General features: G+C 34.0%; 4 protein-coding genes and 1 long non-coding RNA gene across 5 annotated transcripts; 3 read left to right on the top strand and 2 right to left on the bottom strand.

Moving 5' to 3' along the window:
* Positions 1 to 2,017: 2,017 nt before the first annotated feature.
* Positions 2,018 to 2,652, top strand: LOC117127514 (alpha carbonic anhydrase 4-like). The gene is made up of 4 exons (XM_033278071.1): positions 2,018 to 2,113; positions 2,200 to 2,358; positions 2,441 to 2,494; positions 2,578 to 2,652. The coding sequence occupies exons 1-4, from the start codon at positions 2,018 to 2,020 to the stop codon at positions 2,650 to 2,652; spliced, it is 384 nt and encodes a 127-aa protein (XP_033133962.1).
* Positions 2,653 to 7,686: 5,034 nt separating this feature from the next.
* Positions 7,687 to 8,321, bottom strand: LOC117127438. The gene is made up of 2 exons (XR_004450450.1): positions 8,232 to 8,321; positions 7,687 to 8,073 (listed from the first exon to the last, which is right to left on the bottom strand). It is a non-coding gene; the product is annotated as an uncharacterized LOC117127438 (long non-coding RNA).
* A 4,516-nt stretch (positions 8,322 to 12,837) lies between these two features.
* Positions 12,838 to 14,245, top strand: LOC103848743 (late embryogenesis abundant protein 2). The gene is made up of 2 exons (XM_009125578.3): positions 12,838 to 13,074; positions 13,482 to 14,245. Exons 1-2 carry the CDS (start codon positions 12,925 to 12,927, stop codon positions 14,061 to 14,063), a joined length of 732 nt encoding a protein of 243 aa, XP_009123826.2. The 5' UTR covers positions 12,838 to 12,924; the 3' UTR covers positions 14,064 to 14,245.
* A 1,759-nt stretch (positions 14,246 to 16,004) lies between these two features.
* On the bottom strand, positions 16,005 to 17,505 carry LOC103848744. The gene is made up of 2 exons (XM_009125580.2): positions 16,785 to 17,505; positions 16,005 to 16,690 (listed from the first exon to the last, which is right to left on the bottom strand). The coding sequence occupies exons 1-2, from the start codon at positions 17,503 to 17,505 to the stop codon at positions 16,005 to 16,007; spliced, it is 1,407 nt and encodes a 468-aa protein (XP_009123828.2).
* Positions 17,506 to 19,267: 1,762 nt separating this feature from the next.
* LOC103848745 (dof zinc finger protein DOF4.4) lies at positions 19,268 to 23,252 on the top strand. Its single transcript, XM_033277681.1, has 2 exons — positions 19,268 to 19,300; positions 19,599 to 23,252. Exon 2 carries the CDS (start codon positions 20,582 to 20,584, stop codon positions 21,371 to 21,373), a length of 792 nt encoding a protein of 263 aa, XP_033133572.1. The 5' UTR covers positions 19,268 to 19,300; positions 19,599 to 20,581; the 3' UTR covers positions 21,374 to 23,252.
* Positions 23,253 to 27,758: the final 4,506 nt, after the last annotated feature.

Here is a 27,758-nt window from a genome sequence, read left to right as displayed (position 1 = left end):
AGCTTTACAAACCTTATCAAGCAGTGCTTAACCACTACCAGTTTCTCAATAGCCATTAATGGGGAGCTATGTGGCTACTTCAAAGGAACACGAGGCTTGAGGCAAGGAGACCCTCTCTCTCCTTACCTCTTTGTTCTAGTAATGGAGGTCTTCTGCTGTATGCTGAATGGAAGTTACTCGGCAGGTCTTATCGGTTACCATCCCAAGGCAGAGCACCCACAGGTAACTCACTTAGCCTTTGCCGATGATATCATGGTCTTCTTTGATGGCACAAAGGATTCCCTCGAAAACATTGCCAAAACTCTTCAGGAATTCACCAGGTGGTCTGGCCTTTCTATGAATCGCTCCAAAACTGATCTCTTCACGGGTGGCTTGAACCTGGATGAAACTAATGACTTAGCTAGCCTCGGTTTCAATCTTGGTTCATTCCCTATCCGCTATTTGGGCCTTCCCTTGATGCATAGAAAGCTCAGAATAGTTGATTACAGGCCTCTCTTAGACAGACTCCGCTCCTACTTCACCTCATGGACTTCTAGAGCTTTGTCTTATGCAGGCCGCCTGCAGATGCTGAAATCAGTCATTTACGGTCTCCTGAACTTTTGGTTTACAGCATTCATATTGCCTAAGGGATGCATCGCGCAGATCCAGTCTCTCTGCTCTCGCTTCCTCTGGTCAGGAGATGTAACGAAGAGATGTGTTCCTAAAGTATCTTGGGAAGTCACATGCTTGCCTAAGAAAGAAGGAGGACTTGGGTTAAGGAACCTCACTGTTTGGAACCGAACTCTGTGTCTTCGCCTAATCTGGGCTTTATTCTGCAGCTCTGAATCTTTATGGGCATCTTGGACTAAAGAGAACAGAATCCAGGATAAAGTTTTTTGGGAAATTGAGCCCGCTGATCACTTCTCTTGGACCTGGAAAACAATCCTGGCACTTCGACATGAAGCCTCTTCGTTACTAAAGTGCAGACTGGGTAATGGTAAGCAAGCAAGCTTTTGGCACGACTCTTGGACCCCTTTTGGGCCTCTGGTTAAATACATTGGCCAGCAAGGTCCACGAGAGTTAGGGATCCCCTCAGACGCTTCTATTGCATCGGTTCTAACTCATGAGGGCTGGAATATGCGACATGCTCGCTCTGATAGAGCAATGGTCCTGCAAATCCACCTCTCCTCGGTTAGGATCCCTCAGCTATCTGATCCCGACGATGAATATTATTGGTGTGTAAATGATGTGGAACTGGATAAATTCTCCACGAAGCACACTTGGGAGTTTCTCCGGCCTCGAGGACCTGTTCAGGACTGGACTGCTACTGTCTGGTTCAAGGGATCGGTGCCGCGTCACGCCTTTCACTTCTGGGTTACTCAACTTGACAGGCTGCCTACCAGAACCCGCTTAGCTTCTTGGGGACTACCAATAGACCAATCTTGCTGTCTGTGTGGTAATGCGCTGGAAAACAGAGATCATCTATTCCTAAGATGTGAGGTCAGTCAATATCTCTGGTCTATGATAACTAGGAGACTAGGATACAGGACTTTCACTTTCCACACATGGACAGCCTTCATAGCTTGGCTGGGGTCTAACCACTCCTCCCATTCAACCACCTTGCGTCGCATTGCGGCCCAAGCAACAATTTACATCCTCTGGTATGAGCGCAATAACCGGCTCCACAACAGCATTTCATCATCACCAGCGGTCCTGTTCAAACTGCTTGACAGACTCATCAAAGACACCATTCTCGCTCGTCGAAACATGAAGTCTTTTAACGGGCTTCTAAGGCGCTGGCTTGCCTTCTCCTAAGAACTCTGTGTCCTTCCCATGTCGTTTATGTTTATTTCAGATCAGGTCTTCATCATGTTTTTCTCTTTTTTGCCATGATGCTCTCCTGTAAGCTTTAACCCTTTGTAACGCACAATCTGCTCATTCTTGCAATGAAATTCAAATTCTTAGCAAAAAAAAAAAATATAAGAATTAATCTCATAATTTACACCAACTTTAATTTTAAATGTGTTACAGTTATGACATGGAGCTTCACATGGTTCACACGAGTGCTGGAGGCAAAACCGCAGTGATTGGAGTTCTTTATAAATTAGGCAAACCTAATGAATTCCTCACAAGGGTACGTATAATATCAATGTTTATTTATATGAAAGATTGTGTATTTATGACATTTTTTATTTTTTTTTATTTTTAATTTAAATTCAGCTACTAGATGGAATAAAAACAGTGGGAAAAGAAGAGAGGGATCTAGGGATCGTGGATCCAAGAACTATTAGATTTCAAACCAAAAAATTCTATAGATACATTGGCTCTCTTACTGTTCCTCCATGCACTGAAGGTGTTATTTGGACCGTTGTCAAAAGGGTATTTATCTTTTGTTTTATTGATTACTATCTTTATTCTTAACAAAATGCAATGTTGCTAATTAAACAAATTGTATATATAGGTGAACACGATATCAATGGAACAAATTGCAGCTCTGAGGAGTGCCGTTGACGATGTAAGTACTCTAAATTGCTGATGTTATTTCATTAGCTGATATTGATAATACCTATTACTAATCATGTTATAACCTGAATATAGGGTTATGAGACGAATTCAAGACCGGTTCAAGAAAGAAATGGAAGATCGGTCTGGTTCTACGATCCAAATGTTTGAATTATTGAGTTGAATTGTTTTGTAATGTCGAGAATCGAGATTGATTGAGTTTAAATAAAAGATAACAATGATTTGGATCACTTCATTTATTTTATCTTATCTTTTAAAATTTTTGGTGGAACTGATAATATTTTAAAAAGGAAAACAAACAGCAAATAAAAAATACAAATGATTAAATTAACCAGATTTCAATCATCTTTCATATATTATCAAGTGTTTGAGGCTTTGAGCCAATCTCGTCCAAAGGGGTCTATTAGGAACAATATTTGTATGATTGGGATATTTGTATAAAACAATACAAAACAATATCTAATCTATTAAAACGGAAGTATATTTTGTACTTAGCTCTCAGTTTTCTTCAAAAATTACATTTTTATGCCACTCTAATTAAAACTCTTATCATTTTAAATGCATTCAATAATCTCCATTTAATTAAGTTGACAATCTGGTCCGTTACGAAGCCCATATTATCGGCTGTTTGGGATATTTGTACAAAACAATACAAAATAATATCTAATCTATTAAAACGGAAGTATATTATGTACTTAGCTCTGAGTTTTCTTCAAAAATTACATTTTTATGTCACTCTAATTAAAACTCTTATCATTTTAAATGCATTCAATAATCTCCATTTAATTAAGTTGACAATCTGGTCCGTTACGAAGCCCATAATATTGACTGTTTGGTTACAAAATAAAAGTTCAGATTTGTTTGGGCTTTTAATAACTGTATGTCCTAGATGATAAATAATATTTATATTATTCAAAACCAAACCAATAAATAATATAATCACTGGTTTAATTCAAAACCAAACCGAAGAAACGATAGATCTTTAGTTTGTGAAAAAATGAAATTGGTAACTAAGATAAGTTAATGTAATTTTATTAACCAATATAGTGGTAGATTATTTCTTTAACATTTGGTATATCTTATATATTAAAACAGAAGTCACAACCTTGATTCATGTGTGATTTTTTTAAAAATGAACCTAATGGACCTATTCATAGAAATTCATACTATATTTTAAGGGACATTTGCTAAAACCAACCCAAATATTCAAGTCAAATGTAAAAGTATACCCCACTTTCAGTCAAATGCAAAATCAACCTAAATGAGTAGTGAAAGTACTATTTAACCCTTATGACCAAACAAAAAACAGAAATGTATTTTACGTTTCTATCCTTTGGAAGTCTACACGTAATAAAAGAAGTCTACATATATATAGACTTCCTACGAAGTCTACTTTATATACTTGTTTTGTAGTCTACACTCTAATTTGATCTAATAATTTAATTTTAAAAATGTATAAAAATAATTATTGTGATATTTTTAACTAATCATCAATATAATGGATAATATGAAGTAAATAAATTAAAATTTCATATAATCGAACAATTTTGAAGAATATATACTAATTTGGTTATCATGTGTTAGACTATGTTCATAGTTTACAAACAAAAGGTTCTAACATGTTATGTCTTTTAGTAGTTGATTTCAAAGGGTTAGATTTTAGATTTTGTTTTTTTTTTGTTTTATTAACTTAAATCTGCATATTAATGTTTATTAGTTTATATTTTGTATAAATGAGACTTTTTGATTATCAAGCAAAACATTTAGGGTTTGAGATTTGTGGTTTAGGGTTTCGTAGACCTACAATAAAGTCTATTTATCTGAAGACATCTTTTTCAGTCTATATTTTTCAATTTGTTCTACAAAAAATCATTATATTTAAACTAAGTTAAGTTTCTTACGAATAAAAAAGTGAAATCATATACTATAACTATTAAAAAATAAAAAAATAAATTTAATAAATCATATATTAAAATTATTAAAATAATAAAGAATAAACAACAATAATTAAATTATTATAGTAGACTTCCAAAAAGGTCTACTATGTTAAGGTAAGATCTACTCCAAAATTTTAATTTTAGTAGACTTCAAACGAAGTCTACAGTATCGTAAATTTTAACCTAGTTACATTTTTGTCTCCCTATATAAACAAAATTTATACAATCTCTCTCTAAAGTGGCTGCACAAGTTTTTAAAACTCTCTCCCTTCTCTCTAAAACTTTCTCTCTTCTCTCTAAAATTCTCTCAATTGTTTCTAAATCTCTCTCATTATCTTCTTTCTCTCTAAAATTTTCTCAAGTCTTTCTCACAATATTATCTTGTCATTTTAGATATTATGATTCATGGTTTTCATCTTCTCCTTTAAAAAATGTAAGTTTTAGATCTATAGATTTTAAATGTGTATTTTTATGTTTATTTCTCACAATATTATCTTTTTTTGGTAGGTATTATCACTCATGGATTTCATCATCTCCTCTAAAAATGTAAGTTTTAGATTAATAGATTTAAAATATGTATTTACATGTTTATATTCAAATAAATTTATAGATCAAGCTCTCTACATTAATTTGCTACTAGTTTACCTTATAAATTCTATTATGTAAAGTATTTTCAGATTTAAAATTATTTTCACATTTCAAAATATATAAATTTTTTCAGATCTGAAAATTATTAGGCAGTGTAGACTTCTAAAGAAGTTTATTAAAGCTTGCAGACTTCATATGAAGTTTACTAAACCACAAAGTTTAAGGAGACTTCATTGGAAGTCTACAAAAATATGACTTTAATTTTTTTTTCTATGTTTTTTAATAATTTTATCTTATTTTGCAGGTATTTTCTTCCATAGTTGTTTTCTTCTCCTCCTAGAAATGTAAGGTTTACATCTATAGATTTAAAATATGTGTTCTAGTATTTATATTCAAATAAAGTTACATATTAAAATTCATATTAATATGTCTTTAATTTATAACTATTTTGTCTATTAAATCATATTTTTAAAAGTTTTTTAGATTTAAACTTATTTCATATTTTTAATGTATTTATTTTCCAGATCTATTTTTTTTTATAGAGTAGACTTCATTTGAAATCTACTTAAAACTTACGGCTGGTAGACTTCAAATGAAGTCTACTACCCTTGACTTTTAAGCATATTTCATTAGAAGTTTACTCAAATATGATTTTAGTTTTTATCTTATTTTTCATAATTTTATTTTATTTTGCATGTATTCTCTTCCAATGTTTTCAAATCATCTTCCCAAAAATGTAAGCTTTCCATATATTCATTATAAGATATTTTGTGTTAATAATGAACTAAATTTATAGATTCATACATTATCTTTTTGCTTTGTTACAAGGATGACAAAAAACCATTTTTGAAATACTTTCTAGAACAAAGTATTTTCAAATTTTCTAAATGCACACTTTTAGATATGAAAATTTTCCATTATTGTAGACTTCAACTAAAGTCTACTAAACAATAACTTTACGTAGACTTAAGAAAAAGTCTACTAAAATATGATTTTATTTTTTATCTTATGTTTTTCTCATAACTCTATCTTATTTTGCAGGTACTTTTTCCAAGACTTTATTTGAAGCATCAAGATTATGAAAAATCAAACATACTCAAGAATACTTTTTAATATATTGTTCTGTAATAACTTTCATAATAAAATATTAATTTTTAAATAATTTTTTAATGCATAATCTATAAACATTGTATTCATTTTTAGTTGTTTTCACTTGTATGATATTATTAATTTTTTGTTAGATATCAATTTTTTCACAAGATCTAACCAACCAAACAAGTAAAACCACCATAAGCTAAAATAATAACTAACACACATGTGAGAAGAAGAAAATCTATACAAAATTTTCCCAAAAATTTTTAAGAATAACACTAATCAAAACAATTTGCAATAAGTATCAAGTGTATAATTATAACACATTAAATTGTGAAATTCATCCAAGACCATTAAAATTTTACTAACAAACACTGTAAAATAACTAAATCATGAAAAAATATGATGAATAATACACAAATACACTTTTAATAGAATTTACGACGTAGACTTCAACTGCAGTCTACATTTGTAGATTTACAAAAACGTCTACACTTATTATCTAACATATAGTCAATCCAAAAAAATTTAGTGTATTTGGCGCAGACTTGATACACAAAGGCGTACAAAGTGTGTCTTAGATAACTCGATCAAGTTCCGTACTTGTCGATTATTCGTGACAGGCATAAGAGGAGTATTTTCCTATTCGGAGTCATTTGTTTTAAATGATGTTTGGTAAGAAATAGGTTAGCACCATCTTCTCAATTTTGTTGTCCAGATCATAATTTTCTTGTGTCATTTCAAGAAGTTTACTATGTGTACAGCCATCATGCATAATGAACATTCTTCAACCTTTCCGATTCTTCATCCTTTTCGAATATTTTGTCATCTAAAATGTCTTTGGCCCATGCTTCACACTCGCTCTAAGTTTCCAACCACATCCTTGAACACGACACTTAGCCACATACAGAGTTTTCGTTGTCTTATATGCTGAGAATGTAAATTTATATTCCACAGTCACCGACTTCAGCTTTGAAACAAGCTCAGCCTTACTAGCAAAACTATAAACGAAGACTTACAAATACGTCTACAATTATTAGCTAACAACATTGTCAAATCAAATGAATTATACCTTCATAATTATAAAAAAAATTCTTTTCAAAATCACTCAAACCCATTATGATTAACTAACACACACTGTCAAACAAAAAATCTAGAAAAAATTTAATAAATAATACACAAATTCACATTTTTATAGATTTTTCTATGCAAACTTAATATTCAGTCTCTGAAGATGTAGACGTTCTTTTCAGTTTACAGACGTAGACTGTCAAATAGGTCTACTCTTTGGGTTGGTTTTTGCAATTGACCATTTTACGGGTTGCTTTCTATAGTTGAATAAAAGTTGTGATTTTGTACATGTAGACTTTCTTTTCGGTATACAATTTAAAAATGTTACTTTTTGTAATTGACCAGAATTCATCCAAGATTTGACTTTCAGAACTAGACTTCATATGCAGTCTACATGTTTGAATTTTTTTGAAAGAGGTTAGTTTTGCAATTGACCAAGTTTGACTTCAAATCAGTAGATTGAAATGAACGTCTACGGGTGTGTAGACTTCTTGTGAAGTCTACTCTCAAATCCGACGGGTTGGTTTTGTATTTGACCAAAATAAAAAAGTAGACTTTATACGCAGTCTACATTTTTTTTTTAAGATAAGAAGACTGCATATGAAGTCTACAATTTAATAAATTTTTGATTGCTTTTTAAACTTTTTGGTCAAACACAAAACTAACCTATTCCACGAAGTCAAAGTTTTGGTCAAATGCAAAACTGACCTTTTATAGACTTCGGTGGCAGTCTACATTCTGTAGAGTTCCGTTGAAGTCTATTTTGAAAAGTCAAAAGTTCGGTCAAATGAAAAACTAACCTCTTTTAGGTAAACGTCTTATTAAGTCTACCGAAAGTTTTATTTTTGTTGTCAAAGGTAAAGACGGAGACTACTGGGGAAGTCTGCGTTAGAAAAAAAATTTGTCTGGTCAATTGCAAAACTAACCCGTGCGTTGACAAATAGACTGCATCGTAAGTCTCCACGGAGGCGTAGACATACAAAACAGTCTACCATCGCGACACAGATCTGAAAAAAGAACGAAAACCATGTAAATAGTTACCTTTTCATGTGTAAAGCTCGTTTCCAACCTTTTCAACCGTCCAAACTCCAAATATGAGCAAAAAGAAGCATCTTTAACGATTCACTAATGAAAAAACTCGAAAATATGAAGTTTGTGATTATGAAAATGATAGTTATGAGAGTTTTTTAGATGGAAATGTAGAGGAAATGAGAGGAAATGAAGTTTTTTGGGTTAGAATGAGAAAAAAAGTGGTTGAAAATTGAATTCTAGAGCTTTAGAGCTCAAAAATGGTGGTTCATGGTGGTTGGAAAAATTGATGATGATGGCATTTTTGTAAATAAGAAGAAATGGTTAGGGTGTATTTGGTTTTTTGTTAATTTCGAAATTAATAAAAAAACAAATAAAAATGGTAATTTTGTGAATAATTCAAAAACATAAGGATAGTATGGAAATTTTATTGATGAATAGTATGAACAAAAAAAAAGGGGTTGGTTTTGGATTTGACTTGAAAATATGGGTTGTTTTTGAAAAACACCCATATTTTAATTCAGACTAATAATAAATATAATTTTTAAAATATTTTAATCATAGTATCTTTTGATATCTTTTCATTTTAAATATAAATATATATATTTTAAAATTCTAACAAATCTGTTTAAAAAGATTTTTACAAGATCTTCAATTTTTAAATTATATTTAAATATTTTCACTAATTTCGAAATTAGTTTAAAATATTATTATACATTAATATATTCAGTTATATAAAATGAAAAAATAAAAAAAATCTATAATATTTTAGTTATTATATAATCATAATCAATCATATTAAATTAAAATTATTATATTGAGGTAAATATAATAAAATTGTATTAAATTTATATATTTATATATTTTATTTTTGTAATTATAAAATATTTATATTCAAAAATAAAATCTAATATGTTGGTAAGATGGGTTAACATTATCAAACTATATAATACATGTATAAAAATTAACATGTATTTCTTTAAAGTTAATAATATAAAATCTTTGTAACTACTTTAATCATAATATATTTTCATTTTAAATATAATATATATTTATATATTATATTTTAAAAATTCTAATAAATCTGTGTAATATTTAAACAGTAACTTAATGTACTTTAAGTTATCCTTTAGAAATGAAAATAAATAAATTATATCCTATTTTATCTACTTTTATAGTCATGATCATGTTAAAATATAATTATTATACTAAAATAAATATGGTAAAATTATATTCAATTGATAAATTTATAAATTTTATTTTCATAAATATAAACTATTTATTTAAAATATAATATGATGATAGAATGAATTAAAATTAACAAACTATATAATACATGCCTAAAAATTAACATATCTTACACTTTTATATATACAATAATAAATTATCTAAAATGAATAAGCACAAAAATATTGGTAAAAAAAAATCCAGTTTTGAAATACGGATCAGAATTTAGCATAAATTAAATACAAAATATTTTTTAAATATATTTTTTCATGAATATATTAATTTGCTTAATAACTAAATGCAAATACAATAAGATAAATATATAATAAGAAGTGGCAAATACATAAGGTTTAAACAATTAATTAATTATAACATGTAAATTATAAAATTATTGTATTTGAAATAGTTATATAAATATTTAAGTATATGATTAACATTAAAAATATATACCACTTATGTTCTAAAACAATAATTTATGTATAAAAAAGTGAAAACAAACACCCGTGCGATTGCACGGGTCAAAATCTAGTTGTTTTTAATTTTGAAGAGCAACATTCAGTCGCACAAATAAATTAGTGATATCAATTAACTAAAAAAATCTTCATATTCTGTATTTCCTACTTGCAAAACACATTTTCCTTATTTAATAATGTATATTCTGTTTTAATAATGTAAAATAAAAAAGGAATAGATAATTCATCATTTAAAAACAGTATTTGGTTAGATTTTGCTAGTATATCACAACTAACCAAATCATTTCTTAGTTTTTCCAATCGACAATAAATATGAAATTAATAGATAAGATGTAGATTCAGGTGGCCAATGTTATTAAATATCAAATTACATTTCAGATACAAATATTTATGTAAACTTCACTTTTTGTAAAATTTATATTTGATTTTTCAATTTATGTGGTATAAAAATAACTGCATATATATCATATAAAATACATATTCCCTCCATTTTAATGTAGATGATGTTTTAGAAGGATTATTTTGTTTCAATTTACACGATCTTTTGAAATTTTAAGGTTAACTTTAATTTATTGGAAACTGTTCGACCAATTAAATTTTATAGTTTTTATAATTTGTTAACTGATTTTAAAATTATATCTTTAATTTTTTTAATGTAATTTTCTTTAAATAAATACAGTCTTTTTAAAAACAAATTATGTTCACACTGTATATTAATACATAGTTAGATGTTGTAAAAGAAAAATATATACCACAATGCAATTAAAAAATGGTCTGAATAATAAACTAAATTAACACAAATGAAACCGTTTAATTGTTGTGTTTTGAAATATATTTATAATTATCGGGGAAATAATATATCAGAAACAAAAAACGTGTGCGGACATGTAATATTAAACAAATATTAGATTTTGATTTCTATTTTTCAGATAGGAAATTTCTTTACATAGTAGATGGTTGATATGTTAATAACATTCTTTTTGATAGATTAATAAATTTGAAATATCATCAAAAATATCTCGTGTCATTTGAGTATGTGTATTACATCCTTGACTCCATAATAGATGCTGTAGTGGGAATAGGCTGCGAGTCTACTAATGTGGATAAAGTGTTGAAAGAGTTAGGTGTAGCAGTGGGGTTCTCCTGATGCACAAGAGAAGAAGAGTATAAAGTCGCATACAATGGGTTTTCAGTATCATCTCTGTCAACAAAGATGGTGTCGTTTTGGACTTCAAAGTTGTTAGGTTAGCTTCACTGAAAACAAAAGATAATATCTTGTGTCGTTTGAGTATGTGTATTTATTCCTCTGAGACAAGGGTTTGGACTTCAAAGATCGTTCACTGCTCTACTCTAGTCTCCAGCATCCGTGTTAAGACTCTGAACGGTACGGTCTACTTTAACCGTCGACTTGAACCTAACGTACTTGTCTCTCATGATTTCTATTCTGAATCGGATCATTCCCGGGTTGTACCTTTCCCAGAACCTTTGAATCACAACAACTCCAACGACGTCTTGACAACATCATCAAGAGGTTTTTTCATGTATATCAGTAGATTATTAGCTCAAAAGGGTGAAAATATTTTCAAGATTTGGAGATTGAACAATGATGAATCTTGGCAGCTTTTGTGGGAGATGCCTATCACTGGTTACTATTTCTTACCCGTGACAATGCATCCATTTGATAGTGATATTGTTTATCTATGGTGTTATTCTAGCTGTCGTCTGGTACCATTTAACTTGCGGACGCAAAAGGAGAGAATACTCAGAGATGATGAGAATCAGTATTATTTTATGAATCGGTCTATTATTAATGAGAATAGGGGTGATACATGGAGACCAAGATGGTTAATGCAGTCCGTGCTTCCACGGTGGATGGAATCGGTGCCTTGTCTTCCCCAAGTTGAGATGATAGATACAACTTCACTACCTTCTTCATTTCCGACAAGAAAGAGGAACAGAGATAACAACGATGTCTTTTAGATTCAAAATGTATTCGGTATGTTTTTTGAGGTTTCCTTCTTCTGTATACAACTCAGGAGAGAGCTTACAAATAAAGGGTACTAAAGAAACTATTCTTAATCTTCGATGATGTACAGTCTTTTGTGCTAATTAACTGATAAAATGCTAACTATAAGAGTAGACATTATCTCTGGGTTAAGATTGAAGTAATCACATTGCAATGTACAATAAAGGCATGAACAGATGAGACAACACGGGAAACATCTTTCTCATGTACCTCTGTCTCTCTCAACATATCGCATAAAATCTGTTAGTGAATGCTTTCTCTATTCTCTGCTTCCTGTAATTTGACCAAATACATAATGTGAGTATATATTGTTGAAATGGTCACAATATTCCCAAGCATGTCTAATATACCCACTAGACTAAAAGTATATATATTTCTTTTGATATGTCTTATCCGCTTATTTGGTTGACCTAGAAAAACACACTTAGCGTTACTGAGTGGACTAACCCAAAAAATTTCTATACTACACCATTTGAAAAACCCAAATCTAAAATAATCAAGTAGCGATAATTTAGTTTCTACCGATAACTGAACTCATGACTAGCGTCTGTTAAGCGCTAAAAAGAATTGCTAGTAAGCTACCGTTACTTGGTTATAAAAAGAACAGGCCACCTTATTACATCAAACATTACTAATCAGTCTGAAACACAACCATATTTCTACACGTGTGGACATATTTCATACCATCCAATTTACACCGTTAATTTTGTTGTTTTCCTAGTGGTTATCAATAGCATCCTCAAAGATGATACGTTTCATTGCAGTGATCAACTATCCGGCCAAACAAGCTAAAACTCGTTATATCTAAACACGTGTCGTCACTTACTCACGTGTCACATACTTAACCTGCCAGGTTCTGCTGTCGGCTCCATAAGCTGCAACGTATTACAGAACCGACCATTTAAAGACCCCTTGCAAAAAGGAGAAGAAAAGAGACCTCGATCGAATTGATATTATCACATCTTTCTTTGTTGATTTGATGAAAATGGCATCCATGCAACTCGCTAGAGCTACTCTTTTTAGCCTCTCAAAAGCTTTCCCTATAGTTCGATCTCCCTTAACTCTGGCTGCTTCTTCGACCCGGAAAGTCTCTCGCGTGTGCTTTGCCTCCTCCGTTAGCCATTCCGAGGTTATTTGTACAACTTTGCTTACAATTTTCTTAGATATTTATATGATTGCTACGTCAAAGTACTTTATCATACGAGATCAGGTGAAAAGCTTCGATTCGATTAGGGCTGGTTTTTAGGTGATAGGTCCAACAATCCCTAACCAAATAACAAAGCCTAATTTAAAACCCCAAGTATATATTTCTACATACAATAGAAAGTTACATCGATATATATTACATACAAATATGTTTGAACATGCCTAGCTATAGTAACATGTCATACTGTTGTACTCGTAGATCTTAGTTAGGATGCGATTTAAAGAAACTTAAGTACGTGGTTCTGAGAGTTACGTGTTGGAAAAGTCTACCCCTACGTGAAACTAGATCTTGTTAAAAATGGAGTTCTTATGTGTGTGTTTTGTTTTAAGGGTAGAGATCCGGTAGAGAATGCTAGAGACTCAAGGGCAGATGTACCTTACGGTTCAAAGAAATGGAGGGAGAATACCGAAGAAAACTATGCTCAAGGAGCTAAAGACAAAGCTAATGAAGGAGCGAGCAAAGCAGCTGATAAAGCTTACGAGACCAAAGAGCAGGCGAAAGGCACAGCCTACGAAGCAAAGGAGAAGGCTAAAGACTACGCGGAACTGACAAAAGACAAAGTAAACGAAGGGGCGTATAAGGCAGCGGAGAAAGCAGAAGATACAAAAGAAAGAGCCAAGGAGAAAGCAGAGGATACAATGGACAGTGCAAAAGCAAAGGCTCGAGATGCTAAAGAAAAGGTTAAAAAGTATGGAGAAGAGACTAAGGAGAAAGCAGAAGGGTTTAAGGAGACCGTGAAGGGCAAGGCGGAAGAGCTTGGAGAGAAGACGAAGGAGACGGTGAAAGGAGCTTTGGAGAATACAAAAGACACTGCACGGACTGTGACTGAAGCTGTGGTTGGGCCTGAAGAGGACGCGGATAAGGCACGAGCTGATATCGATAAAGGTGTTGAAGATTTAACTAAAAACTAGCCTTCGCGCGGATGTCATATTTTGATAAAAATAAATAATTTATATACACTCTAATACTATATATATAATATTTACTATATTACATATATGTTTTATATGACATGTCTACACATAAAATTCTTATTGTTTATACGTTGTAATTTTAAGTGTCCCTATAATAAATTATTTTAGTTTTTTGTTTATATGAATTAGTGCTTTTAAAATCGTACCGATCCGGTGGTCGGTCCAAGTTCGACCATGAACCGGTTATGTAGCTTGGTTGGATCTAATCATTGGTTTGATCATGAGTCATATTGGATTTCAAAGTTATTGAATTTAATAAAAAATATTAAAAAACTTTCAAAGTTCTATAAACCAACCATATGAACAAAAAATAGTTTAAGTTTATAGTGTTTTATATTTTATATTTATATATAATTTAATTATGTATCATATTTACTATTTTATTTTTTGAACCGTGGTCCAAATAAATATTCGGTTCGGCTTCCGGTCCGGTTTTAAAAACATTGATATGTATGTATTTGTACATTGTAAAAATTTGGAATATAAATTACAATAATATATAGGAACATATATATATATATAACACATTATATATTATATCTTATAATGGTGAAGCTCTTATTTTTTTCATATAATTTCACTATTATAAATCCATTTTGGTATATATATATATTAGTTTAATTCACTGAGGTTCAATTAACATATTAATATATCATATTAATAAAATCATTTATAAATAAATAAATTGGCCAGTGTATACATTAGAATAAGCATATTAACATAAGCTTACAGATTAAATGGCTAAGGTAATTTTAAAAAAGTAAATAAATGGGCCACGATTTTGTATTTTTTATAACTAAACTCATCTGCAAATCTAACTAATTTTTTTCTGGACCATTCATCTTCCCATCGACCTTGAATTAATTATAACAACTGAATATATGTTTTGAAAGATTTCACAATATTCTCTTACTGTTAAAGGAATATATAATAGTATATTTGTGAATTAGGTAAGTAAAACGTGATTTGCAAGGATAAATATTGGTCATTTAATAGGAGTAAAATCTGTGGTAACATTATTTGTTTTGTTAGCTAAATTGGACGTGATGTGCAAGGTGGTTTGTTAGAGAATATACGGATGATGCTGATTGTTATCTGTTTAATCATGCTAATTGGTTAAAAATAGAAAAGGTTTATAAAATATTATTGATTTAATTGTGCAACGGATTTATTAGTTTAGATTTGGTGGACCAAAATTATCTTTGAATATTATCCATTTTGACTCATTTAAATAAATTTTCAAAATTATATATCAAAAAGTTTTTAATCACAAAGGGTTGTAAATATAAGAACAACCGATCGAAAAACTAATATAACAATAATTATGAACGAAAACATGCAATCATACTTAGACAACAAAAATATATTACGAAACGGTTTTTGATGTGGTAGATTATATAAAATTGTTACAAAGAAGTATGAAATTGAAATCTTGATTACTTGTATGTGATTCTGTAGAATATACCAAACCGATAAATTAATGGCATTGAAACACGCATACAATTGAGATATAAATTATATAATTGAATTTTAGATAGATATGGTATGATTCTGTAGACAAAACAATACCGATAATTAATTGGTAATATAAAACGGTATAGCTGGTTTGCAAAGAGAACTAAAATCTCGCTAGAAAATTATAATACACAAAACGTTTGTCCCGGTTTAGAAAATAAATCAAAACTTTGTGTTTTAAAAGCAGTGGCATAAGGATGTAATATTTGTGGAAAACTCAGGGTTATTTCTAAAACGTACTCCTGTTTTAATAGATTAGAAGCGGAGAAAAAAAGATGATGTGTCTTTTTTTTTTGTAACACCAATACTTTCATTAAATTAAAAGGCCTCAGGCCCAAACGATGTCTGAACAGAAAATAAAACTTAAGAAGCTGAAAGACATAATTTAGCTAAGCGGTCGGCATCTTCGTTGAAAGAACGCGAGATGTGTGTGAACGAAATCTCGACAAACGCAGAAGAGATTTGTTGAATATCATTGATGATACCAAAGATCTCCTTCGCCTGCGCGTCGTTGTTGATTGCTCTAACGAGCGTTGAGTTGTCAGAGAGCATCCGGAGCTTTGGGAGCTCGAGCTTTACTGCGTCGATTAATCCAGCACGGAGCGCCAGCGCTTCCGCTACTAGAGGTGAGGGCACGAAGTTTTGGGTCCTCGATTCTTGGTGGATCATTCTTCCTGAAGGCTTATTGATGATCCATGCGAGGCCAGCTCTCCTTGATTGAGCATCGTAGGCTGCGTCCGATTTGCACGTCGGAGTATCACCGGTGGCGCTTCTGAACTGATGCTTCCTCTTTGGATGGGGTAAGACGTTCGTTGATTGTGTCTGATGAGCTTGTGCATTAATCCATTCCCTTGCCAGTCTTATCGCCTTGGTTGCTACTTCTGTCGGAGTAAAGGTTCGCTTTTCAAACAAGAGCGTGTTACGAGCTGTCCACAAGGCCCAACACACCCATGGTAGAATGGTTGAGGAGACTCCCGAGAGTGGGAGGCATATTTGTCTCCTGAACGCAATCACAGCCTTCTTGAAGTCGACCTCTGTAGCTAGGTGAACTACTTGTCGTAAAGGGATTAGTTTCCAGACTTCCTTAGCAAAAGGGCAATTGAAGAAGGTATGCATTGTAGATTCTACTCCTTTGCATCTTACACAGAGCGCCTCTGATTGAATTCCTCTTCGTTGCAGTAGTTCTGGCTTCTTGTATGATGGACCACATAAAGAGCTTCATCTTTGGCGAGCACTTGGCGTTCCATATATCTTTCACCCACTCAAACGCATCAGGTATAGGTTCTTGTATACATTGTCCTTTCATAGCTGCTGTATAGTAACCTGACTTTGCTGTGTACTTGCCTGTTTGTAGTGGTTGCCACACATAGATGTCTTCCGTGGCTTGGCTCCCTGGGTGGATCATTTGGATTTCCTCTGCCACAAGGGGTAACAGCTCTTCTATTCTCTTCTTGTTCCATTTCATGTCTGAGGTTAGAAGGTCTGAAACCGTAAGATCCATAGCCGCTTCAGGGATAGGTCCAAATGGTTTGAGGTTCTGTTCCAGTGATATCCATGAATCTTTCCACACCTTGGTAGTTAAGCCGTTCCCTATTGCTTTACCCACATTCTCTCTTAGTAGTTCTCTGCCATGTAGTATGCTTCGCCATCCATGAGAGCAAACCGTAGGGACTGTGACCTCCATGAAATTTTTGTTGTGGCAGTACTTGCCTAGTAACACTCTCGCTAGTAGACAGGTTGGGTTGGTTAAGATCCTCCATGCTTGTTTAGCCAGTAGAGCTTGATTAAATAATTGGATATCCCTCAATCCCAAACCCCCACCTGCTTTTGGTTTTGTGAGTTTGTCCCAAGCCACCCAGCACATCTTTTTGGTTCCATCAGCTGTGTCCCACCAGAAACGAGTTAGAACTGACTAAAAGATGATGTGTCTTGTTTGTGAAAATAAATAAATAAGAGCTGACATCGATAAAGAGGACGCGGATAAGGCACGATGCTTCATGTCTTGTGTGAAAATAAATAAATAAGATAAATTTATGGTTATGGCCACAACTTTAAAAAGCAGTTGTGGCTAGAATATTATTCCAGTTTTATCTCTGTTTTACTCATTAATTATCAAAATCAAAAATATAGTAAATAAATTGATAAATTCTTTCTAATATGTGTAAAACAGAGAGTATTTTTTATTTATTTTTAAATTAAGGCTATGACTTATTTAATATATTTATTTATGAAGTATTAAATTAAGCTATAAAATGTAATTTTATTGACACAATAAAATTAAAATAAATAAAATAATAATTAAATATATAGATAATCTTATAAAAATATGTAAGAAATCATCAAATATATTATGGAATCGTAATTCACGTTTATTACTGTTAATGATGGTTGTTGACTGTTTTTACATTTTGACTTCTCGTATCTGCAAACCATTTAATTTTATAAAATTACATGAGTAAATTATGGCGCGAACCCCTTCAAATATAAACACTTTTGAGTTTCTGTTCTCCCCTCTTAATTTAAACACTTGGAGATCTATCATTTTCCATTACTATAGAGGGAAAAACTGTTAAATCCCTAGAAAATGATATGGAGGAGGTGCTTTGTGGTTGTGAAAATTGGTTACTTGTTGATGTGTTTGGTTACTTGGTCTTGAAGATAAACTACTCGATATAGAATCCCTTTGCTATGAGTTTCTTGCTCTTTTTTATTTTACAAGTCTTATCGTTTGATTTGTTATCTCTGGTAAAAATGCACTTAATGTCACATAACTAAATTTTTAAAAGGTTACCACGCTAACACACTGGCTAATCTAAATTTAGAATGTTGTTTGACTAATTATGAAAGTAACCAAATCATCTGTTACCAAAAAAATATGTAAATTGATTGGACCGAAACTCAAATTCAAACTTCCCACGTAATAATAAAGAGTTTTTTGCAAATATGACTCAAAACTTGAAGTCAAGAACAAACTAATCCATGTTTTTTTGGAACTTTAACTTGCTTTTTTCACTCCCAAAGTTCAAATTATTTACGAAAATGCCATCATTTTTTTTTAAATGCATATTTTACTCTATCATCCTCATCTTCCTCAAGTATTCACAATATTGTCATTGCCATCAATATACCAACCACCATGAACAACCAATTTGAAGCTCTTACCTAAAAATCGATTTACACTCTTTCTTTCTCAATCCTTATGAACCAAAAACAACATCTCTTTACTTTCTCTCCATATTCATCAAAAGAAAAAACCAAAGATTTTGATTCTAAAATTTTTATGGTTCATAGAGCCATTGAAGCTTACGATTCTTGGTGGGTAACTTTTCTTTAAGATTCTGGGTGCTTGGAGAAGATTTTTGTGTGCTAAACAAGTTATCTCACTGGTTGAAACTATGAAATCAGTTTTTTTTTCAGATATGTTCGTCCAGTCGACTTTCGGGTAAGTCGTCTGGCTGTAGACGACTTACATAGAAGTCTTCTTGTCAATGCAGAGGTTAATTTTGCAATTGACTTTTAAATGTGTTTTTTTAGACGACTTACATGGAAGTCGTCTGTCTTTGTTTGTTTGTTAGAAGTCGTCTAGGGAAAATGGGTGAGGCTCAACTCTGTTTTGGGTAAACTCTCTTGGCTCCAACACGGTAATGTTGAAGCGGAAAGTTCATGCCTGAGCTCAGTTATTGCCTTCATGGAATCCATCGTTAAGCTCAATCCTCTTTCAGTCAGTGTGAAGCCACAAATGGTAGGATCACAAGGATATACTTTCCTCCTTGGTGCAATCTTTGGAGGTTTTCCAAAATGTTCAAGCATAGCTCACCATCAAAGTTCAACTCCAACAAGAGCAAATACCAAGGGTTTCTATTATTCAGTTGGAGTCTATCAAAGCTTGAAGATTGTAGTCCCTTAGCACTTTTCTTAATAAAGGCTAGCCAAAACTCCTCATGCCGGGCCAATGAGAGACCTCTTTCCACCATCATCTGCTTTGTTGGAGTGATAACTTCCATTAAAATCCCTCTTCGTGAGAAGGACTCTGTGTTTGGCTATGTAGTCAATGAACTTTGTCGATATCCTGACCGTTTGATGCCTTATGTTATGGTTCGTTTGGGACAGGAAGGCACAACGATACTCATTCCCATGAGAATCGAGGTTGCGGAGCACTCAACGTCACGATATACGGTGACTATTTCCGTTGAAGAGCTTGAAGGACGACGTAATCTGTTTAGGAGCTTACTAGTTTGTGGCACCTTTGAACTTTCTTTCGACTTGTTGTCAGGCTTGTCAAAGCTTGTGTCGCTATCTTTCTATTGTCTTGTATTAAATGTATTCAGTAGGATCGCACATTTACTGTTGGATGTTGCTTTTATCTTTGTAATCGGCTAAGGTTTATGAATGAAATATGTTGTGTTAAAAAAATAAAAGATATTGTTGTTTACTAATGCTCACCATTTGAAACAATCTGGGCTATACATTTTCTTTAAATAAATGTATATATATATATATATAATTATTTTATTTACACGCGTCCTCCTCTGATACTATGTTTCATAATGAACACCTATAACTTATGATTTTTTTCTTAAATTAGCATCACACTCTCAATATCTCTATCTAGATTTGTTTATATGTATTATTTGACTCATTTAATCATTATCTTCTTAAATCTCCATTTTTCATATACATCCAATAATTAAAACTTAAGAGTAAAAGAACCTTGGTTTTTTACTAAGCTTAGCCTAATGTTCTGATGTGAGGATAGATCTTCAGATTTTACTAATACATCATTTTTAACACGTTGCCGATAATCTCACTTTCTTAGACCCAAACTTATCTTTCCTTTTCTTCAGTTTCCAGTTCTCAAGAGCCTATATAAAAAGACACCCTCACAACACCAAAATAATCATACCAACAACAAGAAAACTAATTAGTAGCTCTTATGAAAAATGGATTACTCTAGTGTTCTTGCTGAACGAGGCAATGAAGTGAACCAAGAGAAGCCTCCACCGCGAGTGTGTCCAAGGTGCAACTCAACCAACACCAAGTTTTGTTACTACAACAACCATAGTATGTCTCAACCACGCTACAAGTGCAAGGAATGTCGCCGAAACTGGACTCATGGTGGAGTGCTAAGGAACATACCGATTGGTGGAAGTGGCCGTAAAAAGAAGAGTACAACGATAGATCAACCTTTTGTTTCTCAGGCAGTTTCAGCTGAGATCCAACAAGTTAGTCGTCGTCGCCAACCTTTCTTACATGCTCAAGAAACCAACCAGTTTGTTGAATCTTTTGGTGGTTCTTCTTATGGCTTTGATGTTGATAACCATGTCGGTTCTTTTCCTGAAATTCGCGGCGATGGGGTGCTTCCATTTCAAAGTTTTCCACCAATGGATCGCTCTTATTTCCATGATGGATTGTTTCAACAAGATTACTACAGCGTTGAGTCCAATGATTTGATTGGTAATCATTTGAATAACCAATCAATTGGTAATCATTTGATTAACACATCAATTGGTAGTTATAATGTTGTGAGCTCTAATCATAACAGTTACGTTAAACAAAAGCATCAAGACAAGTGGAACCAGAGTTTAAACAATACTATGAACATGAATCATAATGCCAGTACCAGTGGAAGCAGAGAATGGTGGGACACTGATCACATGAACAAGTACAAAGGCAACATCAAAAACAACTGTGTGTATGAGTCCTCTTACCATTTGGAGAAGCATGGTCCTTGAATCTTAGCCTTATTATCCATTTTCCTTTTCTGTTTTTATTTTTAAGTGATGAAAGCTTCTACCGTTGTTTCCCAAAATTCAGACATAAGTTGCTTATCGGATTTTTTCCCCTATCTTTAATTATATGAATATCTCTGTGGATCAGTCCGTTAATTATTTTTCCTACTGCCAATGCACTTTTCTGGTTATAAGTAGGATCTTGAGCCAAATTATATACTAGTTCTTTATATTTTTAGCTAACATGTACAACAAATTACGTCCAAGATAAACCCCACAAATGCAATAATCTCGATACAACATAAGTTTTTTCGTTGATAAATGATTTGTACACCGCAAGTTAAGCTCATGAACATGAATCATAACGCCAGCACCAGTGGAAGTAGAGTATCTTTGGAGACTGATCACATGAACAAGAACAATGGCAACATCAAAAACAACTGTATCTGCGTCTTTTTACCATTTGGAGAAGCATGGTCCTTAAATCTTAGCCGTATTACCCATGTTCCTTTTATGTTTTTGTGCGTTTTGAAGTGATGAAAGATTCCGTCGTTGTTTCCCAAAAATTTAGACATAAGTTGCTTGTCTGTTTTTTTCCCCATATGTATAAGAATATGAATATGATAAGTCCGTTAATTATGCTGGAATATTCATTTTTTTTCTGGTTATAACTTCTAAGTAGGATCTTGAGCCAAACCATAAATCTAGTTCTTTAGATTTTTATCTAACATGGAAAATAGATTACGTCCAAGATAAACCAACAAGTGCAATAATCTCGATACAACATTTTTTTTTTTATAAATGATTAGTACAACAACACAAGTTACAACTCATGCATGCAACTTGATATTTTTTTTTGAAAATTTGGATACTCGTAGAACTTGTAGTTTTTGTGTTTTGACGACTTAATGCATTCACTGAGATTATACTTAAAAACTAGAGAGTATCAAACATCCCGACCATAACACACCAGCGACAAAACTATTAACGCATGGATGCAGCCTGTGAGTACACACACTCTGAAATTTAGCCTATGGGAGACAGAACTATTACACTGCACATTACCAATCTCCTAATCAGATGATATGCCTGTGGAGTAATTTGGTGAAAGGATGAGCAAAACAATTGGCACTAGTCCGGAGATTACAGACTTGACAATCCTGAAACCTCCTTTTATAGTTATGCTCTGCTTTGGTGCTAATTGTTTGTACACACTTGCACAATCAGGATCGGGATAATACTCTATAGTTGTACCTTGGTGTCGATTGATAATATTAGGAAGTTAATCTCAGAAAGAGTCAAAGAGATCTAATCATCTAAGAAACTTTTTTTTTTGAAACACAACTTTCATTTAACTCAAACTTGAAGACTACAATGACAAGAGGGAATTAAACATTCTCTTAAAAACAAACCATAAACTACAACAGCAAAAGCAATTAAACATAATAAGTCTTCATATGAAGTTGACAGCAAATTCGAGACATGGCTTGAATGCGTCGATAAAGCATTTCCAGAAAAGTCGGATCGCTGAGATTTAGTCACAAGTGACGTTGAGAGACAACCCTCACCAACAAGAAAAACCGAAGTAATCTTGATTGCACCTTCTGGCCCCGTACAGACCGCTACGCAAGGAAACAAACCGGTGAGTAAGCTGAAACAATAACTCGGAAAAGGATCAGAAAGAACATATCTGTTCATAGAATGGAGGCATGATTGTAAGATTCTGTCCTCGGCCAAGGAGGATGATGAAAACGATAACAGATCCGGTGAGTCCACCGAAAACTGCTTCCTAACTGAGTGATATTGCAATAAGCTCAGAATAAAGACTTCAATGAATCCATCGAAGCTCTTTAAATTAACCAGAGAAACCAAAACCGAAATTGATTGGCTCACAATGTGTTGCAGGTTTCTAGATTTTAATAGATTGATAACTGGGCTGGCAGCTTCAGCCAAAGTATTGGGCCAGGCCCATGAAGATTTGAATTATTGGTAAGGGACGTTGTGGATCTGGAGTACGAGTCGGAAGCGGTGAGGAGATCCCCGGCTGAAAGACAAAGAGCAGTGGTTGGTTGGTATTTGCAGAGCTCACCGGAACAAGCTAGATGGCCATCGAGACAAGTCAGAGGAGGAGACTGTTCTTCACCATAACAGGTTTTGTCGGACTTTCAAGCAAGACTGGAGAGAATATAACTTAACCACGTGGAGAAGGTGAGAGTATTAAGCAGACAACACAACCTTATCAAGCTTTGAAGAAATAGATCTGGTCGCCGGAATAGAATCCCATCTACACCGGTCGCCGGATTAACGCAAGATGTTAGGAGAAGGTGTGGCTGCGGTCGTTTACGGTGTGGGTCTTCAGCCAGGCGCTTCATCGCTGAAGTTGAGTTAAATAGGTTTATAGATATGAAGAGCTGATGAGAGCAGACATGGAGGATGAAAAAATGGAGAGAGGTATGTCTGAAACAATTATCCAGGAGTCCCCGGAGAAGAGGTCCACTCTGATGAACTCCGACCAACAGTACGAGACCACATAGATCTCTACCGGTAGCGTTGACAGTAGATCCAGAGCAGTAAAGTTGAAAGAAACTATAAGAGATACATGACATAAGTGAATTAAAGATAGAGTCGTGGCTAAGAAAGACTGGCAGAGGCGACGCCGGTGGTGCAGGAGGAGAACTCGATAACTGTGCCCGAGAGAAAAGCCAAATGATAATAACGAAGAGTCCATCTAAGAAACTTTTATTAAAAGTATTTGAACATTTAACAAGGAAGGCATTGACAAGCCTACTTAGGTCAATGTAATACTAATATGCCGGTCCATATGTTTAGCTTGCTCATGTGTTGATTCTCTAAACAGTTCCTAGCTTCTACTCGGAAGAGATCTTTACTTAATGCTGAATTGTCTTCTTTCTTGATACATGTCCATAGAGATAAGAGTTTGGTTGTTATTATACAAATTACAGAGTCATGACTTGCTCATAATCCTGAGCAGCATTGAATAAACTAAAAACTAAAAATTGCTTAGTGAACTTATTTGGATCAGAAATCCTCTAGGAGATTTGGGCATAGAAACAACAACACCAATCATAATGCATTGTTATAATCAGACGGCTATTCATATAGCATCAAACTCAGTGTTTCATGAGAGGACAAAACACATTGAGGTGTATTATTACAAGGTGAGACAAGATGTGGAACAACTGATCATATTGCCTTGCTATACAAGGAGTGAAGATCAACTTGCTGATATCTTCACCAAAGGAGCAAGCACCAAAGTTTATGAGTCCATCCATCCAAGATTGGGACTCATGGACATGCTGAGATCATAATCCTCTCAGCCATGAAAGCATCTATTAGAGTATAGAACCGTTAATCAAATTGTTGGTTTAGTGATTGGTTTAGTCTGGTTTAGTATTCGATGTTAACCAGTACATAAGCTCACTATATAAACCTCATTGTAACGACTTTTATCATTTTATCCAAAATAGAAAGTTTGTTATGACTTCATCTTCTTCCTCGATTCATGAACTCTAACATGGTATCAGAGCGTTGAGGATCAAACCTCAACCGATCTGTTTCCTTTCTTGCTTTCGTTGACCTCGATTGATCGTTGATTCTCACGATCGATCTTTCTTCAGCTCGTGATCGAATCTCTGGTTATTCCGCCAAGTTTCGAGTCAAATCACGACGTTAAGCTTCGACAATGGTGATCGCGCGAAGATCTACTCGTCGCGGGGCTAGACAGGCTTCATCGGCGACTCGTCGAGCTCCTATTCCGGAATCATCAGCTCGGTCGTCTCCTGAACCTCCGATCGTCGCAGCGATTTCACCAGACAGCATTCACTCACCGTATTATCTTACCAATAGCGATAATCCATGTCTTTCTATCATTTCTGAGGAGTTAGATGGATCGAACTTTGATAACTGGAGTATTTCTATGAAAATTGCTTTAGATGCTAAGAATAAATTGTCATTCATTGATGGATCCATTGCGAGACCACCTGAAACGCATCAGCAATACCGTATCTGGTCACGATGTAGTTCTATGGTCAAGTCTTGGATTCTTAATACAGTTTCTAAGCAGATCTACAAGAGCATCCTTCGTTTCAATGATGCTCAGGAGATATGGAAAGATCTGACAACTCGTTTCCATATCACAAACCTTCCGAGATCATATCAACTCTCTCAACAGATATGGTCTTTACAGCAAGGTTCAATGGATCTTGCTACATACTACACGACTCTGAAGACTCTTTGGGATGAGCTTGATGGGGCTAATTGTGTAACTACTTGTAGAAACTGTGATTGTTGCAAAGCTACGGACGCTAAGGCAGAGCATGCTAAGATCATTAAGTTCTTGGCTGGATTGAATGAGTCTTATTCTGTGATCCGCAGTCAGATCACTATGAAGAAGAACATTCCGGAGCTTTCAGAGATCTATAATCTCCTTGATCAGGACTTTAATCAGCGGAACATTAGTCCTCTTCAGAATGCGACTGCGTTTCAGGTATCAGCTCCTGCCCCACCAATGATTAATGCTGCTCAGTCTGTAGTCCCTGTGAAACATAACAGGCCAGTTTGTGCACACTGTGGCTACAATGGTCATACTGTGGATACTTGCTACAAGATCCATGGTTATCCTACTGGTTTTAAACACAAAGTGAAACAACAGGCAGACAAGAATATCTCCAACAACAAACCAAATGGTTATGTGAAACCAATGGTTGCTCAAGTGGGATTTGTTGATTCTGTGTCTAATGTTGTTAATAATCTCACCAAAGACCAGATAGAAGGAGTCATTGCCTACTTCAACTCTCAATTGAAGACTCAGCCGGGTCAAGTTAACTGCTACAACTTCAGGAGGAACGATCACAGCTTTGCCTGGTATGGCTTTTTCCTCCTCTACATTGTGTTTTGTGGGTATGTTGAGAGCAACAAGAAACGCTCTGAACTCTGGCTCATGGATTATCGACAGTGGGGCTACACATCATGTTGCTCATGACAAAGAGCTCTTTGTTAGTCTCACTGACAATATTGATACATCTGTGACCTTACCAACCGGTTTAGGAGTTAAGATTGCAGGCATTGGGACAATCCGTCTTACTGACTCTATGTTATTACAGAATGTTCTGAATCTTCCCGACTTTAGACTTAATCTGTTGAGTGTAAGCCAGCTCACAAAAGATTTGGGATATAGAGTTAGCTTTGATCCTGATTCTTGTCTGATACAGGATCCTATCAAGGGATTGATGATTGGGAAGGGTGAGCAGATTTCAAACTTGTACGTGATGGACACAGTGGATATGGAGGGATCAGCTACTCTACAACAACCGTTTGCTTTATGTGCTAATGTTGTTATTGATGCTCATTTGTGGCACAATCGTTTAGGCCATCCATCTATGTTAAAAACAAACTCTATCATTAATGTTCTTGGTCTGAAACAATGAAATAAAGAAGCATTTCACTGTCCTATTTGTCCACTTGCTAAACAGAAACGTCTTCCTTACCAGCCTAAAAACCATCTCAGTAACAATGCGTTTGATCTACTACACATTGATACATGGGGGCCTTTCTCTGTTTCAACTGTCGAAGGATATCGTTACTTCCTCACAATTGTTGATGATCACACGAGAGTGACATGGGTTTATCTTCTCAGAACAAAAGATGAGGTTTTGACAGTGTTTCCGGAGTTTATTCAGATGGTTGAGACTCAGTACAAGGCAGTGGTGAAAGCAGTAAGGTCAGATAACGCTCCAGAATTAAAATTTGTGGAGTTCTATAAGAAGAAAGGCATTGTTTCTTATCATTCATGCCCTGAGACACCAGAGCAAAACTCTGTAATGGAGAGGAAACATCAACACATTATGAATGTTGCGCGTGCTTTGATGTTTCAGTCTCAGGTAGAAATGGAGTTTTGGGGAGACTGTGTGCTTACTGCCGTGTTCATTATCAATAGGCTACCTTCACCACTTCTTAAAGACAAGTGTCCTTATGAGCTTCTTACTTCTAAAAAGGTTGATTATGATGGACTGAAGGTATTTGGATGTCTGGCTTATTGTTCTACTTCGTCAAAGAGTCGGAACAAGTTTCAGCCTCGTTCAAAGCCATGTCTTTTTCTTGGTTATCCTGCAGGCTACAAGGCCGGTTATAAGCTTCTGGATTTGGATTCTCATCAAATTCATATTTCTCGAAATGTGACATTCCATGAAGATATATTCCCCCATGCCAAGGATACTCCAGCTTCTTATGAAGACATGTTCTCTTTTACACAAAATGATTCTTCGAGTACTGCTGATTCATCAACTCATGATGATGGTTTACCTGTGACTGAAGCATCTACTTCTTCACCTGAGAAGGTACCATCTGTAACTGATGATCACGTTACTCG

Source organism: Brassica rapa, chromosome A08 (genome assembly GCF_000309985.2).
Source record: "Brassica rapa cultivar Chiifu-401-42 chromosome A08, CAAS_Brap_v3.01, whole genome shotgun sequence".
Lineage (NCBI taxonomy): Eukaryota > Viridiplantae > Streptophyta > Magnoliopsida > Brassicales > Brassicaceae > Brassica > Brassica rapa.
This window is presented reverse-complemented; position numbering and strand designations above follow the sequence as displayed.

Coding starts and splice junctions, on each gene's coding strand:
- LOC117127514 (XM_033278071.1), top strand. CDS start 2,018: ATGGAGCTTCACATGGTTCACACGAGTGCTGGAGGCAAAACCGCAGTG. Junction 2,359..2,440: donor TTTGGACCGTTGTCAAAAGG/GTATTTATCTTT, acceptor TTGTATATATAG/GTGAACACGATATCAATGGA. Junction 2,495..2,577: donor TGAGGAGTGCCGTTGACGAT/GTAAGTACTCTA, acceptor ACCTGAATATAG/GGTTATGAGACGAATTCAAG.
- LOC103848743 (XM_009125578.3), top strand. CDS start 12,925: ATGAAAATGGCATCCATGCAACTCGCTAGAGCTACTCTTTTTAGCCTC. Junction 13,075..13,481: donor CCTCCGTTAGCCATTCCGAG/GTTATTTGTACA, acceptor TTTTGTTTTAAG/GGTAGAGATCCGGTAGAGAA.
- LOC103848744 (XM_009125580.2), bottom strand. CDS start 17,505: ATGTGCTGGGTGGCTTGGGACAAACTCACAAAACCAAAAGCAGGTGGG. Junction 16,691..16,784: donor TTCAATCAGAGGCGCTCTGT/GTAAGATGCAAA, acceptor TACGACAAGTAG/TTCACCTAGCTACAGAGGTC.
- LOC103848745 (XM_033277681.1), top strand. CDS start 20,582: ATGGATTACTCTAGTGTTCTTGCTGAACGAGGCAATGAAGTGAACCAA.